Source organism: Nansenia antarctica (assembly GCF_963989245.1).
Source record: "Nansenia antarctica genome assembly, chromosome: 6".
NCBI lineage: Eukaryota > Metazoa > Chordata > Actinopteri > Argentiniformes > Microstomatidae > Nansenia > Nansenia antarctica.
Window position 1 is genome coordinate 26,973,674 of NC_137676.1, and position 24,843 is coordinate 26,998,516.

Consider the following 24,843-nt stretch of genomic DNA (forward strand, 5'->3'; position numbering starts at 1 on the left):
TTCAGCTGCTGAATAGCTTTTAGGCCGCGGCATCTTTGGGGAAAAAGTGGCACGACTGTGATTTGATAATCCCGTTTATTACGCACTGGAAAACAGCTGCGCAGTTTTCCTGAAAATTCCTGTTGGCTTGGTGAAGGATGGACATGGTCAAACGATGCATAACAGAGCCCCCTAGCGTCTGGCAGTGATAACTCTGAAACCCGGAATATTCCGTTATTGGCGGCCAAGCGTTCTATCATAAAACACGGAATTTTCCGGGTTTGGCGGTCAAAGAGTTAATAACATAACCAAATAGTGTGCATAAATAGTGATCACAGAAATGCAAAAGATGAGAATGTAATCCCTCAGTAACCAATACATGTTGGTCAACAGACTACAGTGACTTGTGTAACTAGACAGTGAAGCATTTGTTCTTTTGGCTCTATACTCCAAATATTTGGATTTGAAATCAAACAATTACTGAGGTTAAAGTATAGATTCTCTGCTTTTATTTGATGGTATTTGTGTACACATTACCATTTAGAAAAACAGCTTTTATAGTACATAGTCCCCCTATTTCAGGGCACCAAAAGTAATGGGACAGATTAATATAATGCCCAAATTAATTCCCTTAAATAAGCACTCATGTTTAGTTTATGGTCGACAGTTCTTTGCATGCTTCTCATTAGCATATCTATGAGGCCTGTATGCAACAACAAAAAGTAATTATATTATCATAAAAGTAATTATATTATCATATCAACGGACTGATGAGGAGTTATTAACTGATCTTTAAATGTACAATGAATGAATGTATTTCAGCCGTTTCATTGAATGTTGTGCTTCTGGTTGACATGCCATCTGAGACTGGTCTTATTGGCCACAGCAGGCGCTGGTCATCAAGGAGGCCATGTACTGCAGGTTGTAATATGTGACACAGCCCAATGAAAAGGGCTACCTGTAGGCGAAATCATTTTTCTGTTTTTTTACATGTGCTTAAACTACAGATTGTGACAAATGACCCAATGACAAACACTCATCCAAATGGGTGTCTGTTGTGATGATATCATCCCTTGACGATGAGCTGGCTGATCTGTCCGGGGAGGGTATAGATGACCAAGACCAGGAACAGGGTCAGAACCGCCAGGATGAGAAGAGCAATGATGTACCACTTGTACTTCTTCCAGATGAAGAAGATGAAAGTCTTCATGGGGTTCACGAACCAGCTGAAGGATGTTTTGGGTCGACTGGAGAGGGGGAGAAGGAGGAAGAGTGTGAGGGATCAGCTGAGGCCGCTGTGTAAACGGTAAATGGTCAATGGACTGACTTATATAGCGCCTTATTCCAAGGCTCTTTACAACGGCCTCACATTCACACACACATTCACACACCAATGGTGACAAGCTGCCATGCAAGGCACCAGCCCTCTCATTGGGAGCAATTTGGGGTTCAGTGTCTTGCCCAAGGACACTTCGACATGTGGCCAGCCGGGGTTCGAACCGCCGACCTGCCGACCCTGTGATCATTAGACACCGGCTCTATGTCCTGCGCCAAAGCCATCACATTTTTGGTGACGCAGGTAAATCAGAATAAAGTAGAGTGCAGACTGTCTCTCATCATTCAGAACGAAGAATATTGAGTATTCAATACTCAGGATTAGAGTTGCAAATGCAGGGAATATTCCTGGTACATTTCTAAACTTTTATGGAAATGCTTTACATCAAATCTGGAATTTTCTCCACTGATCTACAAAACACAACACATTTCGAATTATGTAGAAATAAAACAGAACATTTGTTGAACTGTTGCACCTACAAAGAAGTTGAATTGAGTCTATTTACGTACAATAATGGTAGTTCACACCATTTCAGAATTAATACCACATGGAATCAAATCTTATACGTTTTAAATTTTTTATGAATTGTCCAAGCTAATAAAACCTGTACACAACATAAAAGAAGAACATCTGGGGCCTCATTTATAAAAAAAGTACTTGAACGTCATCTTTGACTTTCACGTAAGCACATTTTTCTAAACGGACGTAAGCATCATTTATAAAACGGGCTGCGCTTGTTTAAAATTGCGTACGTGCTTCCTTCTATAAATACCAACGCAGGTCAAATGAACGCAGGTGAATGAGGTTTGTATTAACGCCCTATGATAGCGGCTCAATTATAGCGGCTGAATTAAGCCAAGTGCTATAATATAGGGTAGGCGTTCGTCTGGAAGCGGGAGAGGGCAGAGAAGGGTGACTTCTCGGTAAGTTGCATTTGTAACGTTTGATCATGACAACTAACCAGGCAAATGCTTATAGTCAGTACTCAAGTTGTAAAAGAAAATCAGGGGAGGTGGTGGATTTTATCATATGAGGACAATTTTAGCATCCCCTCAGCGTCAGTGACTTCAGTGTCAGTAACTTGGTAAAAATGTCATTGCATGTGTGCGTGCCCCCTCACACCTTGAAATAGCAGTAATACCACGTTCATTGATAAAATGACATAAAGTATGGAAAGAGGGGATGGACGTTTTAGAAGGGGGACGATTTTGACTGTTTTTATTTCAGGGGGGATGCCATCCCCTCTCTCCCCCCTCAACTCAAGTGCTGCTTATACTGTAATAATATAATGGTCTTATTCTTATCAGGTGACATTGAAAACATGGCTGCGAACTCCCAGACACCGGAGAAAATCCAGTATAATTTAGCGCATGGCCGGGCAAGGTCCGTTGTGGAACGCACTAGGCATGTTGAAGGGGAGATAGACAGCTCCGGAGGGATATAAAGAAAGACTGAAATACAATCATAAACATCAGTTCCCTTTAAATCTTGAATTAAACTAATTTTCTCGGCTCATAACAACATTGTTAATTTTATTACGAGCCACTTGCATGAATTACAGTAGGCAGTGCGGCTCACATGCCTGTAATAACTCTGCATAACCAGTAGGTAATGTGCGTACGCAAGGTCAATACCCGACGTAGAGCTACGATCGTTTCCACGGTCAAATTGACTCACGTTGAAATTGTATAAATCACTACGTTTGACGTGGTTTTCTACGTACAACGCGGGTAAGATCAAATTTGATCCAAAGTACTTTCTATAAATGAGGCCCCTGATATGTGATCTTTATACAAAAAAAATCTAAAATGTGTTCCTAAATGTATCCAGTGTCAGGAGACAAAACAAAACAGTTTTAAAATGATGTTTGATAGATTTTAGCCATAAACTATTACACACCACTCCAATGCATTTCTCCAGCAAAAATACCATCAATTGATATACCTACAGTATTACTTGACACTATTCATTTCATACTTTTAGATTATAATGAGGTCAATATTGTTATTTTAAAGTTACATTTTTAAGTTAAATTGTACTGTGGAACACAATCTTAAGTGGGAAAGATCCCATATCAAAACAGATGACAACCCCCCATATCTGTATTTTCTGAATAGTACTTAAAGAAAACAATTTCTGATAATAATTGATTGATTGGTTGATTGATAAGTGATTTGGTGGAGAATGTGAGTATGAGGTGCTGGGAGCTCTAGTTTTTAGTGCCCTATGTTGACCTTATTCTACTTTTATTTTTGTATTTATTACCTTACTTACTTTATTACCTTTTTGTATTTATTACCTTACCTTATATTCTGCTGCTATTGCTGCTAAGAATTTTACTCTGTGTACATTAGCAAAAGCTATTCTGATTCTGAAGTGAGGGAATATGTTGAGTGCTAGTACTCAGTGTCTTAAAATGTGTGAGTACTGTCTGAAGAATGCTGTAAGTGCAGTGATCACTTGGACCATGAGAATGAATGGAGAGGACATTCTGTGTCTTACTTGGCTTTCTCCAACAGCTCGGGCTCCTTTATAACAGGTTATTTAAGCCTCTATAACAGATTATAAAGCCTCTATAACATGTTATAACGCCTATATAACAGGTTATAAAGCCTCTATAACAGGTTATAAAGCCCCTATAACAGGTTATAAAGCCTATATAATAGGTTATAAGGTCATAGCCTCTATACAGTATATATACAGGTTATAATGCCTCTATAACAGGTTATAAGGTCATAGCCTCTATAGAGTAACAGGTTATAATGCCTCTATAACAGGTTATATAAAAGTAACAGGTTATAAAGCCTCTATAACAGGTTATAATGCCTCTATAACAGATTATAAAGCCTCTATAATAGGTTATAAAGCCTCTGTAACATGTTATAAGGTCACAGCCTCTATACAGTATATATACAGGTTATAATGCCTCTATGGAAGGCCTCTTTGACTCTTACTCGGGTTTGTCCAGCGGCTCAGGCTCCTTGCGGGCTTTCCCCACGGGACTCTTCTCTGCCTCCTCCACAGTCACCAGCTGAAACTCTGCCTCCACTTTGCCCTGCAGACAGCAAGACAGACAGAGGAGAAGGAGACAACCATGGATCTACCAGTCCTGTGCAAATGAGTATCGGAGAGACAGCAACAAATAGAAAGTCATGTTCTTATGACATCTACTACTAACCCCTCTGCTCTAACTCTATCATCTACTTTAAACTCGCCCCGACCTACACTTCAAGAGACATCTTTACTAGGTAAGACCTACACTTCTAGAGACATCTTTACTAGGTAAGACCTACACTTCAAGAGACATCTTTACTAGGTAAGACCTACACTTCTAGAGACATCTTTACTAGATAAGAGATTGGGTATAATAAGATACTCACCTAATCTATCAGAACTATCAGCGGCGAGTTTCTTTTAAAGCTTATCGGGAGTGAGTTTTTTAAAGCTTCCTAAAGCCATACATGTGGACAAAATATTGTAGTATTCAGATTTTTGGGAGGGAAACTCACCCCAGAACCTAAATGATTTAGAACAACAACTAGCCAAACACAAGACAAATGCATTTGACAGACTGACTCAGACTGATTGAGTGATTGATCGATTGACTGATTGATTGATTGATTGACTGACTGACTGATTGACTGACTGATTGACTGACTGATTGACTGATTGACTGATTGACTGACTGATTGACTGACTGATTGACTGACTGATTGACTAACTGATTGACTGACTGATTGACTGACTGATTGACTGATTGACTGACTGATACCATGAGGAGAAACGTGTTCCCACTGCTGTCCACAAACTGAAGGTCCTCTGGCTTCATCTGGCTGCGTTTGCTCTTTTTCTTTTTTCTTTTCTTCTTGTTCTTCTTCTCATCCTCGGCCTCCCTCTCCTCCCTCTCGATGTCTTCCTGGCTCTTGAGCTTGATGAGGGGCCACCATCCCTTCATCCTCTTGCTGCGGAAGATAGAGAAGCGCGGGCCGGCCCTCTCCTTAGCCATCTGGACGCTGCATTGGCCAGAGGACTTGGCTGCACGGACCATGTCGTTGAGACGAAGCTCGATGCAGCCTGGGAGAGAGACAAAGGTGGGCCAACAGGAGACTGTTTAGACTTCAACTTAGAGTCTAGAGTCAGAGACACAAAACAACCAGAGAGCACCCTGAGACTAGGACAGTTAAACACTCTCAAACTACACTGGAACACAAGAAAAAAACTCCAAAAGTATAACATTTGTGGCGTAATAACCCTTGATTAACATCAAACCAAGTCTTTGAGTTAATAAGTCACTCTCATGGTTGTTTTGTTTGTGGAGAGTGGCAAGCAGTAGCTTATTTAAACATCTCTTTACCGTGGATTACAGTTTCTCCTGGTTTCTCTGGGTAACACTCATGCAGATGCATTTTGCACTAACTGCAGCTGGTCATTTTGGTCATTTTGCTGGTCATTTTGGTGCTGGAGAGAGAGATCTACTCATCTAGGTGGCAAATAAGAGGGGTTCAGGGGACAATTTGCAATTCAGCTATCGTGACCTATCTCACCCAGGAAGTCGTTGGAGGCGATACGGTCATAGTCCCAGACCTGCAACGCCAGGACTGCAGGCTGGCGGAACTCAGACTCCTCCAGGGAAAACAAGGACTCCTTCTTCTTGTAGGTGATCTCTTTCTCTGTGGGGAGGTAGTCAAACCTGAACACAAAGCGCCAGTTGAAGTTCCCCTCTCCGGTCAAGGAGTTGAAGTGGACGTCAGTCTCCTGCTTGTCTCCTTCTAAGCCTTTGATCCAGCTGGAGAGTGAACATGCGTGCATGCACGCACACACACACACACACACACACGCACACACACACACACACACACACACACACACACACACACATATACACACACACACACACACACACACACACACATGTTAGTAGGCAGCCCCCAGCCACCACATCGATGATGTTAAATGAATATACATGTGTGTGTGTGTTTGTGTGTGTGTGTGTGTGTGTGTGTGTTAGTTCTACTGACCCTTTGATATAGATGTCAGAGGATGGTGTTCCAGTGAAGGGGTTAACATCATCCAGCACCACGTCATCCGTGTTCCACACGATCACTCGCAGTTCATAGCTTGAGAGAGAAACAGGACCTCTTAATCATGTATACCAAGTCCTTTATAGAGGCCAGTCTGCATACTGTAGATGTTTATTTGAGTTGAAACATTTGCATTTCACAGAGGCTCACAACACATTAGATGATAAAACACACGATAGAACAAAAGTTGTGATGTGACACACAAAATAAATAAAAGGATCAGTATATGCAAGAGTTTAGAAAGCAGAGATAATGGCTTCAGTGGTAGTTGGAATGGCTCAGTGCCCTTAGCTGTCAGATAAGGCTACTGAGACACGGCCTGGTGAAAAGGTCCGCATGCCAGCAATTCTCAAGTCGAGCAAATTACCAAAAACGTCTTCAAAAACATTTTGAAATAAAAAGTGTGGTTTTTTTCTTTATATTTCGAAAGTTGAAGAGCCCACTCAATATAACAAATAACAGTTTTGGGATCACTAAATACCTTATATATATTTTTTTTTATCAGATGTTTCTAAATACCTTTTAATATCATCGGCCTACTTGGGGACTTTTCCACCAGAGACCCTGTCACAAATGTACCTGATCACCAGAGACCCTGTCACAAATGTACCTGATCGGCAGCCGCGGCTTGATGTTGACAGGAGGCGGAGCCGGCACGTCCACAGGAAACACGTCGATCCACATGTGAGCGTAGCCCTGCCACACCACAGACGCACACAGGGAAGGGATCATCAATGTGCAAAAGTCCTTCCTGAACATCTGTTCCCCCGATATCACTGTGTGTGTCTGGTGTTATATATCAACCAGTTTAGGCTTTACTGAAGTATATCTTTCTGTAATATCTTTTCATCGTTATAACCAGATACCGTATGCAACTTACTTAGACTAAGATTTTCTTCACACAAATATGAATCACTCCCCTTTGGGAATATGTTCTATACTATGGACTGAGTCCTTACAGACAAATAAGACATGTGCTTTTTTTAAGAGGTGAAACATAAAGATGTTGTGTGGGTGTATCGGACATATCGGTGGCCTGGGAAAACCCTTCACATGGTGGCATTTTGACATTTTCATTTTTTTATATTTCCATAAATTAGAAGTTCTCAGCTATTCATAACTGGTTGAATGACTGAGATAGCCCTTTATTTTAAAAAGTTATGAGCATTTTAATGTATCATGTCAAAAAAAGTGAAAGGTGAGAAATGCTGCCCCCATGCTGCCCCCGACTCCTTTCTCCTCCGGGTCGGGGGAGGAGCCTATGCAGATCGGCCGGTCTCGTTTGTCTGCTTGTGATGCGGTGTTAGTCTGCTCGCCTCGTCGGTATGCGAGGGACAGATCCATTTGTGTGTCTTCTAGTTAAGATTGTATTACTTTATGCTTATTGTGAGCATCAGTAAACTGGCAATAACACAGGTGGAAGTATCGTCTCTCCTTTCGCTCATGTGTGCGTGCGTTGCTTAACTGAGAATGAGACACGTTCAACGTGACGTTGTTTCGCTAGCAAACTACCCACCACAAAAACATACAAATAAGTACTTTCTCTTTTGTTTTCTTAAAATGTTTATTCACCATAATGTAGTATGGAGTTCAAAGTACTAGAATACCACATAATATCAAAATCGCCGAAATAGGACATTTCCATCTATTTTTGCTGTTTGCCACAAACTAACGCCAGCGACATCCGACGGGTTTTCCCAGGCCACCACACATATATCACACAGTAGTATAGGAACAAACAGGGTACTTTATTTCTCTTCTTCACTCAGCACGGAACTACCTTCTTCTTCTACATATATATACATAGTACGTCTCACGTAACGCAACAGCGCCCTCTAGGGTCATCCTATTATAACATATAGGCAAGTGCAGTGTAGGCCTATTGTATGGACACAACATCTTCCCCTTTACAACAAAGGATACTTCTGGTACTCTAACATGAGTATTCAACATAACATAGAACATTCACATACTACACTCTGCATAATGTATGTAACCCAAAATAACAATTAAACTTCCACAGATTCAGCATATCTTTTCACTCACTTAGACATGACAAAGTCCCTAGTCCAACTAGGTGGATTTCTACTTCTGGTAGGTCTGAGTTGGGTACCTGTGTCAGAGTCCGGCGGTTTGTCAGTCCCTTGCTCAGTACAGTCCAGTGCATTGTCGGAGTCAGTACCTGGGGTCAACTCTGGCAGTGCAGATAAGCGTGAGGCGTTCCAGACTCTTCCATCATCCAGCAGGTAACTGTTTGAGCTTCTCCTGGTCACAACAGTCTTTGGTCTGGTGAACTTCAGTTCTCCTTTCTTTACTTTCCATGGCTTCCTAACCCGTACTTGGTCACCAGGCTGGAAGTCTGTTGCTTTGGCATGGCGGTGAGCATCTGTGTATTGTTTGGATTTGACTTGTTTTTGTTTCACTCTTTCACGCACAGCATGTTCATCCATGGAGGGTACAGGCATGTCTTTTATCACAAGCTTTGTTCTCATTCGTCGTCCGTGAAGCAGTTCTGAAGGGGATACTCCAGTGGTAGAATGAGGCGTTGCTCTCTAGTCCATCAGGAATGTTCTCAGAAACGGTTTCCACGGTTCTCCTTGGATCGATGCGGTCTGTAGGCAGTCTTTTATGACACGGTTAAATCTTTCAACTTCTCCGTTAGCTCTTGGATAGTAGACTGCTGATTTCAGGTGTGTAATCTCCCTCTTCTTTAGAAAGTCGGCAAACTCAGCGGAGACAAACTGAGGTCCATTATCACTGACCAGCTCCTTTGGATTCCCCTCTCGAGAGAAGATAGTGGTGAGGAACTGGATGACCGTAGCGGTGTCGGTGCGGGGAGCGAAGGCTACTTCAGGCCATTTGCTATAGTAGTCCACCAATGTTATGGCATATAGCAGGTGCTATCTCGAATGGACCTACGATGTCCACTGACACCTTCTCCCAGGCAGCAGCTGGTAGAGGTACAGGATGAAGTGGAGCATCATGGGTAATGGTTGTTTTATCATTCTGTCGGCAGGTCGTACAGTTCTTCACGAGTGTCTCTATTTGAGAGTCCATTCTGTGCCACCAATGCAGTTCTCTGAGGCGCTGTTTCGTCCTCACAATGCCTTGGTGGGTTTCATGAGCAATGTCAATGAGTCTCTTCTGCAATGACTCAGGCACAAGCAACCGATGAGTACCTCTGACGATGCAGTCCTCCATGACTGCAAGCTCATGTCGAATCAGGAAGTATGGTTGTAAGTCAGGATCAAGGGTGTTTTTCGTTGAGGGCCAGCCCTCCCTAATCTGTGCACAGAGCTTTGTGAGCACTGGACAGGTGCAGCTGGCAGACTGGAAGTCATCCTCGGAAATAGCACTCAGAGCAGAAATAATGGATGCAACAGACTCTACATTTTCTGCAAATGCAGCATCTGTTTCAGGAAGTGGGAGTCTAGATAGACAATCAGCAACATTATTCAGAGATCCTTTTCTGTATTCCACATCATAGTGAAACTCCATCAGGCGAGCAGACCACCTGGCGATCCGTAGGCCAGCACGGTTGTTCCCTTTTGTTGTCAGTAGTGTTGTTAGCGCTTGATGGTCAGTGCGCAAACGGAATTTCCTTCCCCAGAGCCATGTACGCCATTTCTCAGCGGACCAGACGCAGGCGAGCGCTTCCTTCTCAACGATCGAGTACTTCCTCTCAGCATCCGACAGACTGCGAGAAGCAAAGGCGACAGTCTGTTCTTCACCCTTGTTGTCTAGTTGAGTCAAAACGGCTCCAAGCCCATAGTCTGAAGCGTCTGTGGACACAATGGTAGGTTTGGTGGGGTCGAAAAGAGCTAATGCAGGGCTGTTCACAATCAGCTGTTTGACTTGGTCAAATCGTCGTTGTGCCACATCGTTCCATTGGAATGTACTGTTCTTTCGCAGTAGGGCTCTCAGGGGCTCCACAACAGCAGCGTAGTTCGGCACAAACTTACTGTACCAGGCTGTCAGACCCAGGAACGAGCGGAGTGTAGAAGGATCAGTAGGAGGCGGGGCCTTCAGGATTGCAGTTACATGAGAGTCATCTGGCAGGAGACCGTCCGGGCCAATCTTACAGCCAAGAAAGGTCAAAGTAGTTTGACGGAACTTGCATTTATCACCATTGAGTTTCAGTCCTGCGGTGTCGATCTTGTGCAGCACAGCCTTGAGATTGTCGTCGTGCACAGCTTCTGAAGATCCATAGATGATTACGTCATCGAGGTAGCATTGCACACCCTTGAGGCCACTGAGAATCGTCGACATCATCTTCTGAAACGCGGCAGGGGCGGAGCTAAGTCCGTAAGGTACTCGGCGGTACCTGTACAGGCCTTCGTGCGTAATGAAAGCGGTGAGCCCTCTGCTTTCTTCATGCAGCTTCAGTTGGTGATAGGCAGATTTAAGATCCAGTGTAGAGAAAATTATGGATCCACGTAGCTCAGACAGTATGTCCTCGATCAACGGCAAGGGATAGCCATCAACAACCACAGCTTTGTTAGGTTCCCTTAGATCAACGCACATGCGGATGCCACCAGTCTTTTTCTGGGTGACTACAATTGGGGATACCCATTCAGATGCATCGACTCTCTCAATGATTCCATTTTCCTCCAGGTTCTTCAGTTCACTTGTCACAGCGTCACGGACTGAAAGCGGTAAGCGTCTGAGCTTTTGCTGTACTGGCTTCACGTCTGGCTTTACCTTGACCTTATGTACAAAGTTTTTTGCACATCCAAACGCAGCTGGAGTTCCATCTTGCTGTTTGCAAGCCGTAGCGGATGCTTTGGTTTGGTGGAGGGTTGCGCAGACAGTAGCTGTCTCGGTTATCAACTGTCCACCTTTTATCTGTAACTCAAGAGCAGTCACAAGGTCCATACCTAGTATAGGAGTTCCCGTTTTTACTATGTAAAAGTCTGTAGTTGCACACTTGTCCCGGAAAGTAATGTCAGCAGTAAGACATCCTAGCACATCCAACTTCTCTTTAGAATAGGTAACAAGTTGCACCTTAGGTTCACTTAGCCTACTCAAACTAAAATGATCCCTGTATACATTTTCAGGCAGTATAGAAACACCAGACCCTGTATCAACAAGTAGCTCAATTGTAACAGTCTGTGCAGTAGGTGCAGTAATAGTAGTAGCACACATCAACTTATTCATGTCATAACCATTTCTCACAGATAAAACACGAATTTCAGGCACAACAACTTCATCATTATCATCTGTCACTTCATTTACAGACTTAGCAGAGGATTTGCATTCTCTAGAAAAATGTCCCATTTTTCCACATGTCTTACATTTGCATTCTTTTGCAGGGCAGGATTTATCATTGGCAAGATGGCTTTCTGACCCACAGCGGTAGCAGGTGGTGTGAGTCCCGTCCATTTTAGGCTTGCCGCGGTTTGGCTTGAAATTGCCTGCCTTCATTTTCACGTGAACGGCAGCCACATCCCTAGTGTCAGCAATGGCTTTGGCGTCAGCTATGGCAGCTTCAGTGCGCCTCGCTACATCCAGAGTTCTGTCCAATGTCAGAGTCTCTTCCATTAACAGTCTTTCACGTATGCGCGGATTGTTTGTCTTCTCTACAATCTGATCGCGCAGCAGTTCATCCTGCATGGCGCCAAACCCACATTGTTTAACGAGCTCGCGCAGGGCTGCAACATAGTGATCCGTGGACTCACCGACAGCTTGTGCTCGTTGCCGAAAACGGTACCTTTCGGCGACAACATTCACTTTCGGAGAGAAGTATTTCCTCAAAGCACTCACAGTTCCAGTGTAGTCATCAGTAGCGAGTGGCAAGGTGCTGTAGATTTGTTGTCCTTCTGTTCCTAAGCAGTGAATGATCAGGGCTCTCTTCCTCTCGACGGCAAAGTCTTGTCCCCCGATAGCTAGCAAGTAGTTGTCAAACAACCTTATCCACGCATCAAATGCTATCTTCGGTTCACCTGGGCACTCCAGGAACGCGGCAGGAGGTTGCAAGGAAAGTAAAGCCATCTCCTCTTCTTCACTACTACTCTCGTCGCCACTTTGTTGTGTGGGTGTATCGGACATATATCACACAGTAGTATAGGAACAAACAGGGTACTTTATTTCTCTTCTTCACTCAGCACGGAACTACCTTCTTCTTCTACATATATATATACATAGTACGTCTCACGTAACGCAACAGCGCCCTCTAGGGTCATCCTATTATAACATATAGGCAAGTGCAGTGTAGGCCTATTGTATGGACACAACAAAAGAGATGTATGCTGTAGTTCTGGGAAAGGGGATGTTGTGAAGTCGACCCTTTCCAGGTGCACCAAATAAAGAAAGTTGAACCGGTATATATAACGGTATATAGTATAATATACACTGAACAAAAATATAAATGCAACGTTATTTTAGCTTTTGTTGAACTCAAAGATCTAAGGCTGCATACTAGCGTACTATTCATACTATGTATGACGTAGATTTGAGTATGTAGTGCGTTCACACTGCATAGTATGTGAAATTTGTGTACGCGAGAAATGCCCGGATGGTAACATTTCTGAGTATGCGGCGTGAGGATACTTTTCATACTCAACTTCCCCAGTCTTCAATCTCGTCAAACTGGGTGATACAAACTCGTCATACAGCTGTTGTTTACATGGTGCGATTGCTTGGAGACCGAAAGCTTGCAATAAACATCGGGGGGGGGTTTTGCACAGAGTGTGCGGATGCTGTTTTTTTGCACTCTATTGGCGCTTTTCCATCAGCAGCCCAGCCCGGTTCGTGTCAGGTCGGGTCGGGTCACTTTAGCCCGCTTTTGATCAGTTCTGGTTTTCCATTATACACACAGACCCGGAGCTAGTAGGAGGAGTAGACGATAGTAGGCGGAGTTACGCGTCATAACAGCGCGAGATGGCTACTGCCTGATTGTCTGCATGTTTGAATCATTTCTATTGGATTTTGTTCTGCACATAATCTCCAATCTCCGCGTTTATAGAGTGCTCCGGTGTCTTGCTGGTAGTCAAATATATGTATGTATATATACAGCATATGGATGTTACGTGCCTGTTACCTGCCGATTTCAGTTCAATGCTTCATTGAATGGAAAGTCCTATCTATTCCATTCAAAGTGTTTTAGTCTTCCCCCTTTCCACTGGAAATAAGGAATTGGCAAGAATAGATCGATATAAATAGATCAACATAATGCAGCACTATCATGCACAGATCAGCCTTAAAACATGTAACGTTATATATATAACGGAGCGATGTATTTCTACGGAAAAGGCTGACTGACGCGGGCATTTGAATGGAATTCCCGGGTAGAAATATTCTCTGCCCCCGCTGTCAACGGGACTTTGAAACAGCAGCAGCGGGTGAACTCCCGGTTCATCGAGTTTACGGTTAAAAGCATAACTTCTCGGGGTGTCAGCGCGGTGGTTAAGGGCTCAAAATGACCGTATACCGATGGTGAAGTTAGCAAAGGAGTATTGTGTTTGTACCACCTCCACAGCCGGTGTTATTCACGGACAAAGACGGTGCATAATAGCGATTTTTGTGTTATGGTTGTTGTAAATAAAAGTTCTATGATGCATTGAAATGACATTAAACTAAGATAATACGATGGTCAGCATAATTTTTCGAATCTTTATTAATAAGCTATTACAGAAACTCTAGTGAGTATCAATGCTTCATTGAATGGAAAGTCCTATCTATTCCATTCAAAGTGTTTTAGCCTTCCCCCTTTCCACTGGTAATAAGGAATTGGCAAGAATAGATCGATATAAATAGATCAACATAATGCAGCACTATCATGCACAGATCAGCCTTAAAACATGTAACGTTATATATATAACGGAGCGATGTATTTCTACGGAAAAGGCTGACTGACGCGGGCATTTGAATGGAATTCCCGGGTAGAAATATTCTCTAGCTAAAGAAGCTAGCTAAAGAAGGGAGCCGAGCCGACCTGGGACGACAATGGAAAAGGGGAAAAGAAGCAGGCCGAAGCGGGCTGGCCTGCTTTGGCCCTGTAATGGAAAAGCGCCATATTTGATACTCTTCAGCTGCAGCATCCCAGCTAAGTCTGATCACGGATGAGCGGTGGTATTTTCACTATTTGGGGAATTTACATGGTGAAATGCATTTTTAGACATTACGTCGTCATGATTACAAAGATGCCACTTGAAATGCAGAAAATCCAAGTTTATTTCTGTCTTAAACACACACACACACACACACACACACACACACACACACACACACGTTCGCTTAGTATTTGACTGCCTGTAGCTACCCAGTCACGAATGGTCCCAGTATTGTAGTTTCAGATGTAGCTTCAGAAGGAACAAGTTGGTTTTTATTGTGCTTGCTGTAGCAAGCAGAACTATATGTTATTGCTCAGATATATTTATTTAAATCCTGTTCTTTTACCAACTGCTAAGACAACAATATAGTAAGCTAGTTACTTTAGCTAGCTAAAGATATTGGCCCCCAAATCATTTTACAACTTGTTTAGCTATTATGTTCCAACATTTCTGTCGAACCCAGTAGTAAAGGTATCTAACTAACGTAACATAGCTAACTACTGTGGGAAAAAAATATTTAATACAATAACAATGTGACAATGATTACTTAAGACTGTATGAATGGCAAGAATGGAAGACACCATACTCTCATGTGATAGACAGAGGTTTAGAATAGAAGACACCATACTCTCATGTGATGGACAGAGGTTTAGAATAGAAGACACCATACTCTCATGTGAGAGACAGAGGTTTAGAATGGAAGACACCATACTCTCATGTGATGGACAGAGGTTTTAGAATGGAAGACACCATACTCTCATGTGATAGACAGAGGTTTAGAATAGAAGACACCATACTCTCATGTGATAGACACCATACTCTCATGTGATGGACAGAGGTTTAGAATAGAAGACACCATACTCTCATGTGATAGACACCATACTCTCATGTGATGGACAAAGGTTTTAGAATGGAAGACACCATACTCTCATGTGATACACAGAGGTTTTACCACTACTGATAAGCAGAGGGCTTAGGAGGAGAAGAAGTCATGTTCCTTCTCTCTCTGGGACAGTTATGTCTACTTTGACCAACTGTTGAATCTACTAGGTCAGCCCCAGGACAAACCGCCCACTGATGTTGTAAACCTATAAATGTGATCAACTGGGACGGCCCCAGTGGAGACATTGTACTGAGACCTCTGTTTTGTTGGCCGGACAATCGCTCCTTCTTGCAAGAACTAAATAAATACTCTTAATGATGTGATAAGTCTCAGTCTCCTGGGGCCGTATTACAGAAACTTCCTAAATTGCATATCCTATCTTAACTGTTTGGTAACCGTGGTAATTAGGATTAGGACCGAAAAGCCATTACAGATCACAGTTCCTAAGTCAATGTTCCTATCCTAACTAACTTTAGGAATCCTATCTTATTTACTTCATCCTATCTTATCTCATCCTAAATATTAAATCCAACGTCGGTTATCAACGTTTATGTCTGTTACCTAGCAACCAATGGTACTTCCATCTCGCGCAGCTCCTTTGTAAGGTAGCCTATACTTTGTAACATAAATTATTGTAACGTCCCTATATTGTAAACAATCATATCTTATCTTATAATTATCTTATAATGGATCAGAAACAACGACGGGCAATAAACTTCAAGACATCAGTATTATTATTATTATTATTATTATTATTATTCAAACTTCCTAAACATTTTGATACATATTATGTCTGTGTACATTAAAAACTGTAGTCGTCATCACAAGTTAGAAAATGGGTTAGAAATGTAAATGACCAACTGTCACTCCTTGAACAATAGCAACGGAATTCTGTGAAACCTGCACCGCTTACTCCACCACCTGGGTGTGATGTCTGACAGTTAGGACAGCCTAACGGTTATCGTAAAGTTAGGTGACTTTATTTAAGATTTGGTGAAGTTAGGAAGCTTGTGTAATACACTTTTCCTATCTCAAGTTAGGATTTGCTTCTGTAATACCAAATTGAGATAAATCCTATCTTCTACTTTCCTATCTTAACTTAGGACTTAGGTAGTTAGGAAGTTTCTGTAATACGGCCCCAGGTTACAAAGTTGTGTAAACTACTACTAAGTGTAAAACAAACATCAGATATCAGATATATAAACAGGTTATTTTGATAAACTGGGCACATTTTAGGAATATACATGGTAATTTCTCACCTGAGAACATATTAAAACTTAATAAATGTTAACAAAATTACAGCTTTTAGCCCATGGAGGTTTAATCTGATTTTAAATCCCGCTGCGGGCCGGTGCGAAATGCATTCTGGGATACTGAGCTGCAGTACTACTTCAGTGTGAACAGTCGGCTGGTAATGGGATACTTATTGGCATACTTATTATGAATTTAGTAGGCAGTATGCAGTATATACTCATTGAGTATGTAGAATGCAGTATGCTAGTATGCCATTTTGAACACAGCCTAAGACTTTTTCTATGTTCACAAAAGAACACGGGTGCCTTTTATTGTGACCAGCCTAAGGCACACCTGTGCAATAACCATGCTAATGGTCTAATCAGCATCTTGATACACCACACCTGTCAGGTGGATGGATTATCTTGGCAAAGGAGAAGTTCTCACTAAAGCGGGGTACACACATAAGGATTTTCAAAATCTTAACCGAAATCTTATCTGAGACAGACCCCACACATGAAGATAAAAATCTTGGATTGAACAGCCTTGATCGTATTGTGTGTGGTGTGCGGCGATTTTCCCATTTCAGCACCCAACAGACATACAGATTTTCGTTACGACAGACTCCAGACTCTCTAGAGTCTCGTTTCCCAAGCCAGAAATCTCGCGTGAACCCATCCTTTTAATATTGCCTTTAAATTACAAAATAATTAAATTAAGATTATATAATGATTAAAGCACTTTGAGCCGCAACGTTTGCAGGAAAAGCGCTATACAAATAAAGTTATTATTATTATTATTATTATTATTATTATTATCTAACGTAGTACCCTGACTGACCTGTACGAGACAACCATGTGCGACAGGGCAAATAAAGTGCCGAATAACGAAAAGAAGAAGTCAGCTCGCTTCTTGATTGGCTACATTCCATCCACGTTTAGTTGGACTCGCGAGCAGGGTTGCCAGATGGGAATGACATTTTCCACCCTAACCACAGTCTAAAACCGCTAATTTCACCAAACAATCTGGCAACCCTATGATTTCTGGTCGTAAGTATTGAACACATTTGACATTTACGATTGCCGGCCACGCCCATTTTCCGAGCAGGTTGTCGGGACAGTTGATTGCACAATTGAAGAGAATTGACTCTTAACACACCTCACACCACAGGATTTTGTTATAGGAAAATGTTAAGATCCATCTGATAATCGGGCGTTTTCTGTCGTTTTCAGACATCCGAAAATCGAAGCAACAGACGTGGTAGTTGATTAGTCAGAAATGTTTTAAATTGCCCGTTGGTCCCTCTCTTATCCAGATCAACACGCGTGCGCTGTTGTTTTCCTATGGACTGCCTCGAGCAGCGTTCTCACCAAAGGCGAAGCGATGGATGCGTCGTTTGTAACTGGAGCGAAACCACCCTTTTCAAGCGGAGCATCCGTTGGTTCTTTGCTGCGGGAGCGACTTCGAATGCGCGTTCTCACCGCTCCAAACGACGCAGAGCAAACACATTTTATCCTTAACTCCGATTCCAAGTGAAGCAAATATTCTAGTGAGAACACACCCTTACAGAGGGAGTGTGTTTGTTAGTCTTGTGTTTTGAATCACTTTAAGGTAATTGTTTCACTCTTCATTACTTGGCTAGCTATCTAATTTACTTTACACTGTTTATTAATACTTAGAGAGTAGTTTTCAGTTAAAGTGTTTCACGGAAACCTATTTACTTTATCCTTATACAACAAATCTTGTTTTATTTATATTCTCCCGTCGTCTCTGGTTTTTGTCCTCCCGGTTTATCATATTGTTACTCCCTATATCCACTAGATTCTATATGGTTTATCATATTGTTACTCCCCATATCCCCTAGATTCTATATGGGGTTGTAACAGTTTATATTTTTGCTCATAATATAGCAGAGTATAGTACAGTATAATATAGTAGAGTATAGTACAGTATACTATAGTATAGTACAGTATAATATAGTAGAGTATAATATAGCAGAGTATAGTACAGTATAATATAGTACAGTATAGTAGAGTATAATATAGTCGAGTATAATATAGTAGAGTATAGTACAGTATAATATAATATAGCAGAGTATAGTAGAGTATAATATAGTAGAGTATAATATAGTAGAGTACAGTACAGTATAATATAGTAGAGTATAGTACAGTATAATATAGTAGACTATAGTACAGTATAATATAGTAGAGTATAGTACAGTATAATATAGCAGAGTATAGTACAGTATAATATAGCAGAGTATAGTACAGTATAATATAGTAGAGTATAGTACATTATAATTTAGCAGAGTATAGCAGAGTATAGTACAGTATAATATAATAGAGTATAGTACATTATAATATAGTACAGTATAATATAGTACAGTATAGTACAGTATAATATAGTAGCGTATAGTACAGTATAGTATAGTAGAGTACAGTACAGTATAATATAGTAGAGTATAGTACAGTATAATATAGCAGAGTATAGTACAGTATAATATAGCAGAGTATAGTACAGTATAATATAGCAGAGTATAGTAGAGTATAGTACAGTATAATATAGCAGAGTATAGTAGAGTATGGTATTATAATCCAGTATAGTACAGTATTGTATAATATAATCTAGTATAGTATATTACCTGTGGCAGTCCTGGTTTGTCAGGGTTGAGGAGGGAGCGGACCTCTATGTGCTCAGGGACCAGGGGGAGAGCTCCCAGACAGAACTCCCTCATCTCCCCCCAGCGGTGCAGCACACTCAGGGCCTTATGCTCCTCCAGCTCATTCAGATCTGCAGCCGTCTTTGTGTTCTTCTTCAACAACTCTGGGGAGAGCAAGGGGACACAGTCACGGCCAATAAGGGCCATGTGGAAGACAACAAAACATCATCATCATCATCCTTATTCTTATCATCTATTATCGTTTATTATGTTGCTGTAGATATTGTCTCTACACATGATGCTATCTTACTGTAGATGGTAAATGGACTGACTTATTTAGAGCTTTACAGCCGCCTCTCATTCACCCATTTACACACACATTCACACACCAATGGCAGCAAGCCATTCGAACCGCCTATCTGCCAACCTTGCGATCATTAGACGCCGGCTCTACCTCCTGCGCCACAGCTGCCCCATATATATATAGATGGTGTATCACATGATGCTATCTCACTGTACATAGATGTGTATCACATGATGCTATCTCACTGTACATAGATGTGTATCACATGATGCTATCTCACTGTACATAGATGTGTATCACATGATGCTATCTCACTGTACATAGATGTGTATCACATGATGCTATCTCACTGTACATAGATGTGTATCACATGATGCTATCTTACTGGGGATAGGCGATGGATCTAGAATAGAATAGAATTAGAAACAGACCTTCAGGAAACGCTTCAGGAGGCACTTTGAAGATCTTATTAAGGACTTTGATTTCTGATTCCCGGTATTCCGGTGAGGGAATCCCATTTTTCAGGCAGAGCTCTGCCAGAATGGCTGATGGTTTCTTGGCATCCCTCCACTGGTTGTAGCCGTCTCTGCATCAGAAACAACAACGGCCAACGTTGTGACTATTTTTAAGATTACCAAACACCAGTGGAGACACGAGGAGGTGATGACACTCATATACTTAAGCAATATCACACAAGAGGTTGTGCTGTTATACTGAATATCACACAAGAGGGAGGCTGTTATACTGAATATCACACAGAGGGAGTGCTGTTATACTGAATTTCACACAGAGGGAGGCTGTTATACTGAATATCACACAAGAGGGAGGCTGTTATACTGAATATCACACAGAGGGAGTGCTGTTATACTGAATATCACACAGAGGGAGGCTGTTATACTGAATATCACACAAGAAAGATGTTGGAGCCAAAAAGCTTTATATTATTATTTATGAAAAAACCTTTCTTGAATGGTACTTTGAAAGTGATACTTTGGCCAATCTATCTATGAGATAGATAGATATCTGTAAGACTTTTATTTTGAAAATGGGTCTCGCCCAATCAAAGGACAATATTGTATATAAGGAAGTGATTACTCCTTGCTTGGGTTTGATGAGTCCTGACACGTGAGGGTGCGACACAGTTTTTCAACCTCATCTCATCACATCTCATCACAAGTACATACATCACACTCATTACAACCCCACGATAACCACCACCACATTAGATAAGATTTGTTGTTTTGTTTGATACAAGATATTTTGTTTGATAACTTTATTTGTTAACTTTGCTATTGAATTCGGATCCGGGATAGGCCCGACCTAGAATAGACACACATACAAACAAACATTGACACACGCGTACATACCACACCACACCAACATATATTACTTTCGTTTGTTACTTTGATTTGAACTTTGGATTTTAAGACTACTTCAATTCATGGAATTGGTCCAGAGTTTTTGCTACAAACGGATAAACAAGACAACAACAGGTGCGTTGGAACCAACACCCAATCATGCCAGGACGATGGCTAATTTTATAATTTGATAGACATGATAGCCATCACAAGGGAGGCTGTTATACTGAAAATCACACAGAGGGAGTGCTGTTATACTGAATATCAGTATGTGACAATCACAGCCGTGCTGATATTCAGTATAACAGCACAACCTCGAGTGTGATATTGCTTTTATCCAACAGTTCTACAGCGCAATTTATTAGTTAACAGTAATAAGCGACAACAGATTATGATTTGTTTGTTTACTTAATCATTTATTTTGGCTCCGCCAACAAAAAATAGTTCCGCAACTGAACTTCAACTGGACTGTTGCCTGCCTAGTAACCTGAACACAAACATCCGCAGGCTAGTGACTTCGTATTGTGTCCCAGTGCTGTTATACTGTATATCGGCACTCATGGAATGCCTCTTGTCCAATCAAATTACTTGGTCAGAACTAACTGTTGTATAATGGACTATGACAGAGTTCGGCCCCTGCTATTTAAAGCACATTACAGACCCCAACCTCTCCCCAATAGCTTGTATAGATTGTCTTTTTCTAGTTAGTTTTGTTTCTAGTTATTTGCTGGACATCTAGCTTCTCATTAAAAGTTTGCAAATTATTCTGGCAAATCCACCTCAACGAGTTTTCACAAGGAACATGTAAAACGATGTGATCACCATACTATTGAGAATGTTTATTTTGGTCCCCTATACAATTCACAATAAAGATATAAAAAATTTACACAGTCACAATGCATAACACCAGGACCAAAAAGGTGTAGGCTGAAGCCATGGCTTATTGCGCCTACCCTTGTTACATGTATGTTTTTTCCCCCATGAATGCATAATCAAAACATTGAAACTTTTACAAACAAAATTTCACTTACGCATGTCAACAAAAAGTTCAAAAATACCAAACAAAAACTATATTTATACCTCTGTTTTACACTTGTTAATCATCTAATTTTTTTGTAATTTTTTTAATCCTTTTAGTGTACTACACATTTTCATTTCCTTTTCAAAAGTATTTTAAGTAAGTTAACTCCTTTAACTGTTATACATCTTTGTTTTGCATTTGTTCTAATCTTTGTTTTCATAAACATACATATTCCTCTGAGTTCGTAATTACTCTGTCTAACTTGAAATAGTCTCTGGATACAGTCTGGAAGCATCTTATTTTTTACTTTATACATTACTTGTGCCATTTTGAAGTCCACCAATTCTTTAAATTTGAGATCATAGGTGTTTATGAATAATTTGTTAGTTGGTTCTTGATAGGCAGCTCTGTTTATAATTCGTATAGCTCTTTTCTGTAGTAAATAAATTGGATTTGTGATTGTTTTGTATGTGTTTCCCCACACTTCCACACAGTAAGTTAGGTATGGAACTATTAGAGAACGGTACAATATATGTTTTGTTTTATGCAGTATTGCAATAGACTTTGATATTTTAGTCTTTAAGTAGTTTATGTGAGTTTTCCAACATAGTTTGTGGTCTATAACAACTCCCAAAAATGTGTTTTCATAAACTCTTTCAATTTCAACATGATCTATCATGATTTGTACTTGACTATTAATTTTTCGATTTCCAAATATCATACATTTAGTTTTTTCTAAGTTCAATGACAACTTGTTTGTGTCAAACCATCGTTTTATAGTTTTTAGTTCCGTTTCCACTGTATCCAGAAGTTGCTCCAAATCTTTGCCAGAACAAAATAAATTTGTATCATTTGCAAACAAAACAACATTTAACAACTTGGACAGATTGCAAATATCATTGATGTACAAAATAAAAAAGCTTTGGACCCAGCACTGAACCTTGTGGGACCCACATGTGACCCTTAGCAGTTCAGGGGCCTCATTCATAAAAAAGTACTTGAACGTCATCTTTGACTTTGACGTAAGCACATTTTTCTAAACTGTCGTAAGTATTATTTATGAAACGAGCTGAGATGATTTAAAGTTGCGTACGTGCTTCCTTCTATAAATACCAACGCAGGTAAAATGAACGCAGGTGAATGAGGTTTGTATTAACGCCCTGTGATAGCGGCTCAATTATAGCGACTGAATGAAGCCAAGTGCTATAAATGTTAGTAGTACACAGTGACTATACTACACTATAGTTGTGATGGCTATCATGTCTATCAAATTATCAAATTAGCCATCGTCCTGGCATGAGTGGGTGTTGGTTCCAACGCACCTGTTGTTTGTCGTTCATCCGTTTGCAGCAAAAACTCTGGACCTTTCCATGAATTAAAGTTGTCTTAAAATCCAAAGTTCAAATCAAAGTAACAAACGAAAGTAATGTTGGCGTGGTGTGGTATGTACGCGTGTGTCAATGTTTGTTTGTATGTGTGTCTCTTCTGGGTCGGGCCTATCCCGGATCGGAGTTCAATGGCAAAGTTATCAAACAAAGTTATCAAACAAAATATCTTGTATCAAACAAAAACTTGTATCAAACAAAACAACAAATCTTCTCTAATGTGGTGGTTATCGTGGGGTGGTAATGAGTGTGATGCTTGTGATGAGATGAAAAACTGTGTCGCACCCTCACGTGTCAGGACTCATTAAACCCAAGCAAGGAGAGATCACTTCCTTATATCCATTATGTCCTTAGATTGGGCGACACCCATTTTCAAAATAAAAGTCTTACAGATATCTATCTATCTTATAGATAGATTGGCCACGGTACCACTTTCAAGTACCATTCCAGAAAGGTTTTTCATAAATAATGGTATAAAGCTTTTTGGCTCCAACAATAGTAGTACACAGTGACTATACTAGACTATAGTAGTACACAGTGACTATACTAGACCATACCTGTCAACCCTCCTGTTTTTCCCGGGATTCTCCCGTATTTTACCTTTCTTTCCCGCTGTTCTCCCGTTTTAATATTTTCCCGTAAATCTCCCGTATTTTTAACCTATAATATAATATAATTGAACACTTAATTGTTAGTGCATGCGCACAATCGTTATATCCATGTCGGAGTTGACTTGTTTCCGCTCGTTTCTTGGGCTGCGTTCGTAATTTTGCTCTGAGAGCGCCGGAACGCACACTAGGTGCAACGTCATAAAGGGACCACGTAATTTGATTGGACAAGAGACATTCCATGAGTGGTGATCAGATTTCCAGTGCGTATTTACGAACGCAGCCTCGGTTATCTCCGTTTTGAAATGATCGCTGGTAGCATTGCGCCGCTCTTTTCCCATTGACATCATGGTGTCAAGTAATGTATAAATAAATGTGCTGAATTGATATGCCCTTTTGTGTTTTCATGTATATATATGCAGGGATGTTCAAAGTATTTTACTTTCAACCAGGTATCTGATTCTGATCACCTGTAGTCACTTACTTAATCATAGAGAACTAGTTAACCCAATTCTTGTTGCACTGAAGCAGGTGGTTGATTGACTGTGTCCCCTTGTCTAAATGTAAGGGGTATCCTATGGTTGTCTAGTGGTGATGTTAGGACTGACTGTGTGTACCCTTGTCTAAATGTAAGGGGTCTCCTATGGTTGTCTAGTGGTGATGTTAGGACTGACTGTGTGTACCCTTGTCTAAATGTAAGGGGTATCCTATGGTTGTCTAGTGGTGATGTTAGGACTGACTGTGTGTACCCTTGTCTAAATGTAAGGGGTATCCTATGGTTGTCTAGTGGTGATGTTAGGACTGACTGTGTGTACCCTTGTCTAAATGTAAGAGGTATCCTATGGTTGTCTAGTGGTGATGTTAGGATTGACTGTGTCTACCCTTGTCTAAATGGAAGGGGTATGGTTTGTGGACGGTGGGGGGGGAGGACGGCCCGGGGGCGTG

At 41.0% G+C, this 24,843-nt stretch overlaps 1 protein-coding gene across 1 annotated transcript in view; it reads right to left on the reverse strand.

Moving 5' to 3' along the window:
* Positions 1 to 1,045: 1,045 nt before the first annotated feature.
* Positions 1,046 to 24,843, reverse strand: part of fer1l4 (fer-1 like family member 4) — a gene marked incomplete at both ends in the record, with an annotated part of 122,058 nt that continues 98,260 nt past the window's right edge. The window contains 8 exons of the mRNA XM_080535374.1: positions 1,046 to 1,226; positions 4,270 to 4,370; positions 5,088 to 5,389; positions 5,860 to 6,101; positions 6,334 to 6,432; positions 7,007 to 7,092; positions 19,205 to 19,386; positions 19,958 to 20,112. Coding sequence (XP_080391500.1) covers positions 1,046 to 1,226; positions 4,270 to 4,370; positions 5,088 to 5,389; positions 5,860 to 6,101; positions 6,334 to 6,432; positions 7,007 to 7,092; positions 19,205 to 19,386; positions 19,958 to 20,112 — 1,348 coding nt within the window. The remainder of the gene's footprint in view (positions 1,227 to 4,269; positions 4,371 to 5,087; positions 5,390 to 5,859; positions 6,102 to 6,333; positions 6,433 to 7,006; positions 7,093 to 19,204; positions 19,387 to 19,957; positions 20,113 to 24,843) is intronic.